This window comes from Aythya marila (assembly GCF_965140915.1).
Source record: "Aythya marila genome assembly, chromosome: 5".
Lineage (NCBI taxonomy): Eukaryota > Metazoa > Chordata > Aves > Anseriformes > Anatidae > Aythya > Aythya marila.
The window spans coordinates 45,431,914-45,444,087 of NC_139046.1; the positions used below are offsets into that span (position 1 = coordinate 45,431,914).

General features: G+C 56.0%; 1 protein-coding gene across 2 annotated transcripts in view; it reads right to left on the minus strand.

Annotated features, from left to right (window-relative positions):
• Nucleotides 1-327: 327 nt before the first annotated feature.
• The window catches only part of HRAS (HRas proto-oncogene, GTPase), a 35,680-nt gene continuing 23,833 nt past the window's right edge, over nt 328-12,174 (minus strand). For both annotated transcript variants that reach the window (XM_082762597.1, XM_082762596.1), the window contains 5 exons: nt 10,662-10,815; nt 6,706-6,884; nt 4,334-4,493; nt 2,798-2,922; nt 328-631 (listed from right to left, as the gene is read on the minus strand). In XM_082762597.1, the coding sequence (XP_082618723.1) occupies nt 2,803-2,922; nt 4,334-4,493; nt 6,706-6,884; nt 10,662-10,772 (570 nt within the window). In that variant the 5' untranslated portion in view covers nt 10,773-10,815 and the 3' untranslated portion in view covers nt 328-631; nt 2,798-2,802. The remainder of the gene's footprint in view (nt 632-2,797; nt 2,923-4,333; nt 4,494-6,705; nt 6,885-10,661; nt 10,816-12,174) is intronic.

Consider the following 12,174-nt stretch of genomic DNA (forward strand, 5'->3'; position numbering starts at 1 on the left):
CCTGACTGGCAGCACAGCCTGGGGCTGCTGGGCATCTTCCCAGCTTTCTGCCCGCAGAGGCCAATCCTGACCCACCTCACCGCCTCTTCTAACAACACGGGTCTCCAGGAGACAACGTGTGGGCTCCAGAGCTACCCAGCTGGGTTTTTCCTCCAAGCCCCCTTTAAATAGCACGTCCCTGCCTCCTCCACAGCCTGCAACCTTCTGCTGAGAGAGGAAACCCGAGCATCTCCCATCCGGCACGTGCCCTCCCGTCCCCCAGACAGACCTCACAGGGACACGCTAGCGGCAGCAAGCTCCGGAAGCAGGACACAGCCACCCAGAGGGTTTGTCGAGACCATCAAATAATAATTTACTGTGATTCAATCTGTGGCTTTGTACAGTTGCCGGGGGTGGGAGGAGGCCAAAGGGAGGAGGGGATGGGGAAAGAAAACAAAAAAAGTCGTTTGCTGCAGGCCCGGGTGAAGTGCGAGATAGTCCTTGGAGGGGCTGATGCACCCCCCGTCCTCTTCCTCCTCCTCCTCTTCCTCTCCCCCTGTACTCCTCCCCCGGATCCGTTTGTTTCTTCCTTCGCTTCACCTTTCCTCGTGCTCTGCACAGGGGAAACCTCTCCAAGTCACGGTCCAGTCAGCTGAAATGAGAAGAGGGAGGACGTTAATTAGTCCCTCTCAGAACCCACAGCAACCCTTCCCACTGCCACCCCTCTCCTTCTGGGACAGCCCTGCTAGTGCCCACAGAGGGAAAGCTGAGGGCTATGCACGTCGTAGAAGCCTGGACCTGGCCAGGAAAGGCTTCTGCCTGTGTGCCGAAGGGAACAAATGCTCCGAGGAGCAGTGGGTGAGGCTCTGGGGGCCCACCAGACCCTCTGCCCCGCGGTGACCTCCTCCTCCAGGGAAGAGGGGAACCATAAGGCGAGTCCACAGCAGGGCAAGGAGCCAAACCTCTGAGCTCCCCCGGCCACACACGCAGCCTCTCCTCTTGTGTCCTGATGTTCTTCCTCCTCCTCTGCTCTTGTCCTCAGCTGGCTAACGCGAGCTGGAATGCCCAGTGTCCAGTTTGTGACGCTGGAGCCACCTCCTGGGGCTGCACTGCCCCGAGGAAAGGGCTGTACCTAGCCCTGTAGGGCAGGAGCCACGCAGCAAAACGTTCTCCTTTCACTCTTCTAGTCTCAAGCCTCCTCTCCTGCCTGCCGTGGGGGATCTGCCACGGGTTGTGCAATTCACGGAGGCATCTCAGGATGCCTGTGCATCTCCGCAGGGGCTGTTTGTGCATCCCAGTGCTGCCCAGACAGGCCCTGCTCCTCCACCCCCATGCAAGCAACCCACACAGGGTGGCAGCAGAAGACGTGGGTGACACAGGGCACTCTTTTTGCAGAGAGAACCGGAGGGGAAAACCCTCCTGGCTGCAGCCAGCCCCTCTGTTTGAAGCCAATGCCGGTCACCAGCAGTCCCCGCAGGAGGGGGCGGCAGCCTCAGCGCGTCCCCACGTGCTGTGAGCCACGAGCCAGGGCAGGAAGCGAGCCCCGTGCTCACATCCCCATCCGGAGGAAGCGCCGCTGAACATCTGGAGGGGCCCAACATCTGGAGAGCTCTCGGCAGCCGGGAGGGCGCTAGGCACGGTGCACGGCTCAGCCCCCGGGGCCCACATGCTGCTCGGCGGGGAGCGGAGGGGTGGGGTGCTCGGCCGGGATCTTGCTCATAGGAAGCAAACGCTGCCAGCGATGGGGTTTTTTGGGGGAAGAGCTCTGCTGAGCTGGCGGCCTTTGCCTCAAAAAGCAAAGGAGGGAAACCAGCTGCCCACCTCCACCTTCAGCTGGAGCCTCTGAGCACAGTCGCTGCTGTACTGCTGCCTTTCTCTTTACAGCTGTGCGAAGGGATGAAGGGGCAGGTGGGGCGTCTGGGAGACCCCCCAGTATATATCACACCAAGAGTGATGGGTGTGCAGGCTTTTCTCCCAAGCCCCAGCCCTAGGGACACAATCTCTAGCTGTCCCTTACACGTGCATGTCCCTGGGGCGCTCAGCCCCATTGCCTCTCCCTCCTTCCACTACAGAATTCTGCTATCCAACAGGATTGCAGTGACTTAAATACATTCAGCACTTAAAAAAAGCAAAAAACAAACAAGAGGAGAAAAGAAAAATAGGCAAGCAAATATAGACAATCTAAACAACTCCTTTTGGCTCCAGCACGCACCGTTTGTAGAAGCAAAACAGCCCCCTTATGGCTAATTCTCGGCATTGCATCAGCTTCACAAATCCCTGGGGATACACCTAATGGGAAAACTCTGCTGAGGAACAGAGGCCTTTCAGTCAGATGCTCTGCCTGTGAAATCTATCTGATTTTATTCAGATGCTCTGAAGCCTCAGGACAATGCGATTTATGCATTAGGAGGCGATGTGCTCACACAGTTCCTCATCTAAGCAATTACAGGGTCAGCCTGGCGAACACGCACACCTCGAATACCTGCATCCCTCCGCTGTCGGAGGGTCAGCATGGGAAGGAGCTTTCCTGGGGAAAGCATGACAAAAACATGTATTTTTTTTCAGTGTTCTGTAGAAATTTGTTCTGCTGAATGAGGGGAAAAAATAAACAACCCTTTCCTCCCACACATTTCCTCAGGAAAGTGGGAAGTTTTGCCTTACCTATGTTTTGACAGAAGATGCTATTTCAGTCAGAAATCTCTTGAATTAAAAAATAGCCATTGCTGAAATGGTTTCCGACGCATCTGTTCGCAGGCAAGTCCCTCTGCCCTGCTTCCTACGTGCCCCACTGCCCCCCGGCCCCGCTGGTGGCACTCACCGCAGTCACGAGACGACACATTTACAGTTCATGCAGCCGGGGCCGCTCTCGTCGGGCGGATTCAGCTTGCGCAGTTTGTGCTGCCGGATCTCCCGCACTAAGGTGTAAAAGGCATCCTCGACGCCCTGCAGGAAACACACGTGGCTTGTAGCAGCCGCCCACTTTGAGAAGGAAAAGGGCTGGGCCTGCCAGCCCCCGGGCTGCCTCCACGCGGCGCGGATTGCCGAGCTGGAGGCGTGAGACCAAGCCAAGAGGACAGAGAGGAATCCTAGCACGGCCCCCAAACAGTGAGCAAGACTGAGCGAGCGACAGCACGGCCGAGGATTCCTGGTGACTAAGCAGCTTTCGGCAGCCTGAGCAAGGTCTGCCATCCAGGAGGAAAGCCCCTGCTCGTGACAGAAGGTGAGGCGCCCCTCCTGCCACCTCTGTGCTCTGTCTGCCTGCAGAGCAAACCCGCGGGGAGGCTGGAAAAGCACCATGCTGCTTCAGGGCTACTGCCTGGGCTGCCGTGGGGTTCCCCTGGCTCTGCCTCCTCCGTCTTCCCAGCAGAAACTGGGCCATCCCATGGGCTCGGACCAACAGAGATCCTATCTGCCAGAGCTCCTGGTACTGCAGCAGCACGAAGGCATTTAGAGGCCGACTCGTGAGCTTACGTAGCTGTCATCTTCCCTTTGCTGCTGCCTGAGCACGAATCTTCGGCAGATTGGAAGCGTGAGCCCTGATGGGGAGGGGAACATCCTGATGGAGCATTTAGCCTCGGGGAAGCAGCTAACACCAGCGGATCTGTCTGCAAGGCACGCAGAGACCAAAGCACACGCTGCCGCTCTGCACTGCCAGGGTTTGTCCTGCTGGGGCACCCCGAGACAGAGGCAGCAGCCTGGGGATGGGCTGGGGATCCTGCCACGAGAATTTATTTCCCCGGTGCCATCACTGAACAGGCTCCTTGGGCCATCAATCACAGCTTGCACACAAGGCAAGGCCGCGGCCGGCTCGGGAGCTTTCCGGCAGCTCCTTTCCCAGCATCTCGGCGGCAGTAAATCAGTGCCCATGCTGGCTTGCTCTAATTCACGCTCCCTTCCCTGCTTGCCGCCACTTCGGAGCTGTCAGAGAGACTTACAGCACGCCGGGTAACGAGCAGCTGGAGCGCTGCTCGCCCGACAGCCTGAGCACACAGCCCTGTCATCGTGACCGTGCGTCAGTCCTGCCCCTGTCCGTCAGGGAGGCTGCTGGCAGAGCCACGCCATCTCCCGCTGCCCCTTCGCACACAAGGCAGGGCAGCTGGAGGGAAGGCTCACCCTGCTGCCAGTGGAGGCAACTGTTGTAGCCCCAAAGAAGCTGCAAACACCCAGAAGAGGGGATGAGAGGGAAAGGGTTTGTGACTTGACCAGCCGGCGTTGCTGCTACTCACGGGCTGCAGGCAGAAAGCAACCCTGGATCTGGCTCTCCAGGGTTATAGGAAGGAAGAGGGGAAAAGGGAAGGAAAGGGAAGATTTTGGCAGGGGCACTGGTCTGAGCGTTAAGTGCTCCTCCTCCTACCTGTCTGGTTTTGGCCGACGTTTCTATGTAGGGGATCCCGTAACTCCGGGCCAGGTCCTGTGCTTGCCGCGTCTCCACTGTCCGGGCTGGCAGGTCACATTTGTTCCCCACCAGCACCATGGGGACATCATCTGAGTCCTTCACCCTCTTGATCTGCTCCCTGTAACAGTAAGAGATGCTGAAGTGAAGGCAGAAAAAGCTCCAGAGCACTCCCCACCGGCACAGAGGACAGGTCGCTTCTTCCTTAAGCTGCGCTTCCCTGCTGCAGCGTGCCTCGGGCAGGGCTTTCGGGAGAACAAACGTGACCGTAGTATGTAAGCAAGTAACCAGCAGCAGAATAGTGGGGCAGTTTGGGAAATAGAAACTAAAAATGCTTCTGCTCTTTAAGTGCAACTGTTTAAAACTTCAGCTTGAAATTACGGTAATCGATACCAAGACAAAAGCTTACCACATCCTCCCAGCATGGCGTGAACTAAATAAAAACGAACACCCAAGCAGCTACCTGGATGCTTCCAGCATTTTAGATCGAGTTATCTTCCTGAATGGGTAAAAGGTAAAAGTCACCCGAAAAAACACCTGCAACCAGAGTTTGCTGAGCCGATGAGCCAGCGTTTGGCAGCTGTAGGCTTCTCCGCAGATGCACAGGATTTGCTTCGTTTCAGCTTAGCTCAGTTCACTCAAAGTTGAGGAACCAACTGGGAACCAAAAATGCAGTAATGCTTGCTTCTCCATTCCAACCCCTGATTTAAAACTAGGTGGGCGAGGACGAGATCTACTACTTCTAAAATCCTAAAGGCCATTATGACCACAAACAATCCACTCAATTCCCTCATGACAGATAATAACTTCCTTTGTTTAATAAATCATTCAACTTGGGATGCAAAACAGCTTTTTTTTTTCTTTGCTCACGCATCCAGGACAATTAACGTGGTTTTATTTTAAAGTAATAAAAGCTTTTTTTTTTTTTTTTAATGCTGGTTTCTGCATCTTATTTGAATTCAAAATTCCCATCCAAAAGTAGCTGGACATGCATCACATGCCAAAAAAAATAAAAAAAAAAAATCAATCATCTTTTTTTAATATAGTAGAACACAGAAATGAAGCCTGAATGTATGTCAGATATGCCATAAAGCCACTTAAATGCTCGATGTAACATCCTGATCAGCAGACCCGAGCACTAAATCTAGGGCACAGGCTACACTTAGCTGAAAAGAGATACCTCCTAATGGGTCTTAACCAGGGAGAATGAGCATTTCTCTGGGGAAAATTATTTTAAAAGTGCAAATGCAAAGAGCACATGTGAAACGAGATTAAAGCCAGTGATTTACATCATGATTAAAACCCGGGCTTGAAACCAAGCCATCCTGTGAGTGATTCACAGGCACCAGCACAAGGCAGTGGGATGAACGCTACCGAATCCCTCAGGTGCTTTAGGAAAATCCCATCCTTTGTCCTAGGGTTCAGCTAAACCGAGCCAAATTAGCCTGCCGTATAGAGTTACTGCCACGAGCACGCCTGTTAGCTGGAGCCATCTCACCAGCTCCCACCACAGAGCGAGGAAGGGCTGTGCCTGCCCCAGGAGCTACAGGGTTAGCTGGGAGCCACATTCGCAGCACAACTGCTGCTCAGCAGCTGCCCGGGGGCACCCCAACACCCAACCCCACTGGAACCCCGCTCTGTGCGGAGGGCGACCCGCTGAGTACAGCTCCTGGCCCCCAGGGTTGGTCTGCTGCCTCCCCTCTCCTGGATGGATCCTTAGGATCACCACTCAGGGTTTCCAGAAGTGACTCTTTTGGTTTTCCCCATTAAAACCATCTGGGCTGCTCCTGCCAGCGGGCAAGGCTGTGCCGGGCCAGCTCCAGCGGCAGGGAGCTGGGCACGAGCAGGAGCAGGAGGAAACTGCCATGAGTCACTTCCTACACTGCTCTCAAAAGCCCCTGGCTGGCTGGCAAGCCATCCCTTGCATCCTCTGCAAACACCTCCTGTCCCAGACAAGTCCTCAAAAAGGCCAAAGCTCCCCCTTCAGCTCCCCTCCCAGCTCCCTGCACAGCAGAAGTTGCTGAGATCGATTCCACTAACAAAGCAATTCCATTAATTAGGGAGGGGAAGGGAGGGGGTCGTAAAGGATCAGCTCTCCCTTTAGTTACCATAAACACTTAAACATTACATTACCGAGTCCCCAGTGGCCACAAGCAATCCCTTTGGATGGGTTTTATCGGAGGCACTGACATTAGCCGTCTGCTCCCTCTCTTCCCTGGGGAACGGCCACTCGAGCTAATTGCCTGTGCTGGCAGCCAGCGCCTCCACCGCAGGGCCTGAAGCGAAAGGGAGGGCAGGACGGGGCCGGGACGGGGCCTCCCCACGGCGCTCACCTGTACTGGTGGATATCCTCGAAGGACTTGGTGTTGTTAATGGCGAAGACGCAGAGGAATCCCTCCCCCGTCCTCATGTACTGGTCTCGCATGGCGCTGTACTCCTCCTGCCCTGCTGTGTCCAAGATGTCCAGCAGACAGGTCTCTCCGTCAATGACCACTTGCTTTCTGTAGGAATCCTGCCAGGGGACGGAGAGAAAGTGTTAAGGGAGGGCACGCAAGGGGAGGTTGGCTCCTGCCACCCCTCGGCACCAGCACTGACTATTTTCCTAACTTTATTTAGGCCTGGCTAGTCCCTGCCACCTCTACTCCAGGTGGTGAGTCCCATGCAGAAAGGGGAAACACACACGCAGAGGCTCCTGGCAGCCAGGCTTTCCTTCCAGCAGCTGGGATATTCGGGGCTGGGAGGTGTTTAACCCGGCCGGCCATCCAGCACCCCTGACACGGATCAGGTGCCAGAGGCAATCGCCACCAATGAGGCTGTGAAGCGATGGCAAACCTACTGGTGTCGTGCAAACGTGAAAAAATAAATAAAGGAGGCCGCCAGGAGGGTGTTTCCCACAGCCAGCCCCTGCCCAAAGGGGCTCTGGGGAAGGTAAGGAGCACCCAGGCCCTTTGAAGTTGTGCGCTTGCCCTGAGGAGGAGACGATTACAACTTATCGCACGTGGGAGAAGCCCTGGGAATCACCACGAGCGTTCTCCCAGGGTCTCCCTCCAAAGGTTTGATTTTCAACACGGGCTCCTCGGAAGCACCGCTCCCTCCTTCCACACCTCCCCGTCACGGGGATCCTGCTGGGGCAGCCCGGGGGTGTCTCTGCCAGCCCTGCCCCGCGCCCAGCACAGTTGTCTCGACTCTCGGCCACAGGAGGAGGCCAAAAAGCGGGACAAACACGCAGGTGGGGGGCTGTGACAGCGTCATGACACAGCTCTGCCTTCTGCAGCCGCTTGTGGCGGCTACGGTTTCGGCTTAAAACTACTTCAAGCGTCTGCTGCTCTTCCAGCGACCACAACAATGTTATCAGATGAGCTCTGCCCCTGAAAAATAGGCCTGCAGACAAAGAGCAGACACAGCAAAGGTCACCGGCGGGACCGGCAGCGGTGCGGAAAGGGAACGAGGCCAGCACGGACTCCACCCTTCTGCTCGCTACGACAGCAGCGGCGGCTACCGGGCCTAAGGAGGCCTCGCTTCACCCCGCAGGCAGGGCCACGGCATCGGGCCCGCAGCCTTCACGGCGGCTCCTCCCGAAAAGCAGAGGGTGGCCGAGGCAGGTCCCGTGAGCTGGGACCACGCTTCCCGTGGCTGTTATCCCCGTCCTTTGCTTCCATCTGTGCAGGGAACCTGGGCAGCGCTAGGATCGGGGAGCTCAAAGTGCCGCTGTCATTAGGCTGTCTGTAATTAAACACCATCTCCGCTCCCATTTACAGCCTCCTCGGAGCAGGGGGGCACTGGGGAGGGCAGACGGTGCGTGTTTGGCTGCTCTCACACACGTCCTCCAGAGCTCCCTCCCAGCCCGGCGCCCTGGCTTGCAGCCAGAGGACGAGTCCCTCAGTGCATGACATTAACAGCAGGCAACATCCCACAGCACCCCATCCCATACAGCACCCCATTCCATACAGCACCCCATCCCACACAGCATGGCCCCTCTGTACAGCGTGGATGCTGACACCCCGCAGCTCCCCATCCTCGGCCCCTGATGTCTTACCCCATCTTCTTGCACAACAGCCAGGGGCTGGGCTGCCCAGCTGGAACAAGAAGTGCCGGCTGACAGAAATAAACCCCGCTGTCCCCGCTGGACAGCGAGCAGCAGCTCTGGGCTCTGACCTGGGATCCCAGACAGATTCTCCTCCAGCAGCTGCAAGGACCAAATTAAGTGATCCCGGCTCTCCAGCGACGTTCACACACAAGCCAGAAATTGCAGGCACTTGGGAGAGGACACTTGGGGCTGCCTGCAGGAGCAGGGACACAGCTGGGACATCACCAGTGCTGACCCCGCTGTCCCCATGGCTGCAGCGCAGCAGAAGGACCCCACCAAGCTGGGTGCCCAGCCCCCGTGTGTGTTAAACGCTACAGTCAGGACACAACCTGAGGCTAAGGACTGCTAGAAGCTGCGAGGCAAACGGGAGGGTTTCTCAACACAGCCTGGCTTTTTGCTCCATTCCCACTCGCGCTGTGGGATGCTGCCAGCAGCAGACCCGGGAGGACCGGAGACCACAGAGGAAGGCAGGGCTGGCCACCTCCCACCCTCCTGTGGAGGGGTCTGGCCCCTGGAGGCCAGCACCATAAATCCACGGCAGGAGGGAGCACCAAAACCTGAAATCGCCTGCAGCAGTCACAGGCAGGAAAATAAAACAGCTCTCTGGCCTGCGCAGAAGTTGGAGATGGAGAAGAAGGCAACGGGGTCTGTATGCAAGGTGCAGCACTGAGACTCTGGAGCCCTAAATTAAATTCCAGGCTCTGCTACGGACCTTCTAGGTGACCTTGGCCAAATGATGTAATAGCATGTGTTATTAAGTGCTTTTTCTCCTTCCCATCTGTAGGATAAAACCATGTCTGCCTTTATACCGAGCCCTGTCTTTCTTGTTTGTTTAAGTTGTGAGCTCTTCAGGGTGGGGACTGCACATACAACACCTACCAGAATAGCTTTCTGACCTCAGCTGGGACCTTTTAGGCTCTGTGATAATAATAATAACAACTGCGGTAACCACAGCTGTATTTAGACACATCTGGTGGAGAATCCTCCAGGACTGCAGACAGGGAGGTTATTGTCTGAGAGGCGTGACCGAGCTGTGATTTGCATTCCCAGGGTGGACTTACTCCTCCTGCCAGCAGCGGCACCACGAGCACAGTCCTGCCCAAACCTCCCCCAGCCCGAGGTGTAAATCATACGGCGGGTGATCAGCATCTCGCGAGCAGGGGGGACGCAGTGAAAACAGCTGGAGAAGGGGCTGGGTTTAAAAGGTTAAAAAATAATAATAATAATTGTTGTTTACACTTGAAATGCAGAAAAGTGGATTTTGAGTACTGAACCTCTCCTGCACAGGTACTTGGCTGCCCCTCAGGTGGGGTACTGAGCCTGACAGACCAGGCTCGACAGACAGCTCCCTGCTGACTCCAGACGAGTACATCCATCTTTTGGACATTCATCTTTTGCTCCCCGTGATGGAGAACGAGCAGCACTGGGCCTTGCAGCACACCCCATCTCTCCGCCTCCCAGTGGAGGATGAACTCACTGGGCTCTGAAGGAGGACAGGAGGACAAAAGCCCAGAGCCCAGCGCACAAGACAGAGGAGTGCCCCGTTTTGTCTCTCCCTGGGCTGTTTCACGGAGCCTGCAAGCTGCAGAAAAGAACCGCAGTGTCATTTTTCCTACTGCAGAGCAGATCTATAACCATGTATTAGGCAGCCCGAAGACAGTCCCTGAGCTCCCTGCTCTGTGGAGTTGTGGGGAATCTCTCAAAATATAAAAAAAATAATCATCAGTCTTCAGCTCTGCTTGGGCTCTTGACCCCACACTGCTTCGCCTGCCTCACCCAAACTGCAGGACGAGCTCTGACAAAAGCCATTTCATCAGAAAAATCTCCAAATGTCCTGCATGGGAAGTCAGTATCTTCACTTTGATTTCACAGAAGGAGAAATGGAAGCACAGGCACAAAATGGCCCGTCGGTCCCAAACCTTTAACCCCTCCCTAGGCAGCGGCAAGGAGGAGTTCTGTGCTGCCTCTCCTGGCTCTGCCTGCTCCTGCTGCATCCCTCGCTGCCTCTCTCCAGCAGACGCTGCTGTCCTTCCTCAGGAGGCACACATCGGTCACCGTGACCTCCAAATGCACAGGCAGCAGCTGAGAAGGGCTTTACAAAGCAGAGGACTGTCCCTGCTCGAGTTCAGACTCGAGCCCAAGCTGATCACATGGGGTTTGCAGCAAAGAGCACTAGGAAAAGACGCAGGCGGTGCCGCTTACCTCTATCGTGGGGTCATACTCATCGACGAAATGGTTCTGGATGAGCTGTATCGTCAGCGCGCTCTTCCCCACGCCACCAGCTCCCACCACCACCAGCTTGTACTCGGTCATCTTCCAGCTGACCCCAGCTCAGGACCTCCAGGAGCACCCCGACCTGCAAGGAGAGACACGGCCACCATGTCAGGAGAGCAGTGGGCACAGATGGGAGGCTGGGAAATGCAGAGAGGCTGGGGATGTGTGTGGTTTTCACGGGGATTTGCAGTAGCCACCAAATTCTCACTGCATGGTGTTCTCCAGCACTGCCCTGGCCTCTCCTCCCAAGCTCACAGACATGCCACCCTGCTAAACACGGCCAGAAATGGGGAAAATGTGGGATGTCCCAAGGGTCAAGGACTTTTTTCATTCTCCCCATCCATCCAGCACTCCAACTACCCTGGAAATTTGGCCAGAAAAAAATGCCATTTGTTTTGTTCTGTCACACCGTGCCGTGCCTCCGGAATCCACTGCCTTTTATGATCCCATTCCCTGGGGTCTCAGACACGAGATGACCTCACCTACAACACGAGGCTTGGTCTACGGTTACAGCGAGGAACTGCAGCATCCAGAGCTCTTTAACCTAATACCCTCCCCGCGTAATGAAGGCTACTTTAAAACGGGGAAAGAAATCAATCAAAGCCAACACAAAAACATGCCCAGCGCCTCACCCTTGGTGCTCTGCAATCCTTCAGCCTGACAGGCCGCATGCAAACTTGCGAGTGGTGCGAGGTGAGGGAATATAGAGGATGGAGTAAGGGAATATAGAAGGCTGGCAGAGACCACAGGGGAGAAGGATGCTACCAGGGAAAGCACTAATTGGGAAGGCTCGTTACAGCCGGTTCCAAATCAGGGTGCGATGCGGACTTGCCATCACCCTTCGGCGGGGGAAAATTCCCCCCTCCCTTAAATTCCTGCTCCCCTCCTGCTGAGAAAGAGGAACTTCAGCTCGGCGCTTACGGCAGGAAGATTACAAAACCCCGAAGGTTTAAATAGCAATCTCGCCGGGCTGCAAGCCCTGCCGGCTGAGAGCCACCCCAGGGCAGGCATCGCCGCATGCATGCCCCCTCCGCTCGCTTGGCATCCCGCAGGCAGAGCTCGCACACCACCAGCCCGCTGCTCCCAGGGGCAAGGGCTGCTCCTGGTAGCCTGGTGTTTGCCATCCAGCCACTGGCAGAAGCTGCCACCTCCCCTGTGAAGACGAGGGAGGGTGTTTTTGGTGCTAAGGCTGGTACCCGGTGTACCAGCAGCAGCCACCCTGCGCCCAGCCCCTGTCCGCATCTGCTGGATTTGCTAACGCAGCAGAGATCTCCTCTAAAGTAGGCCAGAACTTTCTGACTTCAATCCCCATCTGATTGCAACCTTAAACCACTCAGACAGCTCGATCACCCGCCCGGGCTGGGAGCAGCCAGAGCCAGCCACCTCTCTCTCTCCAGAGCCCTTTTCTTAGCTGCTGGCTCAGCAGCAGGAAGACAAACAA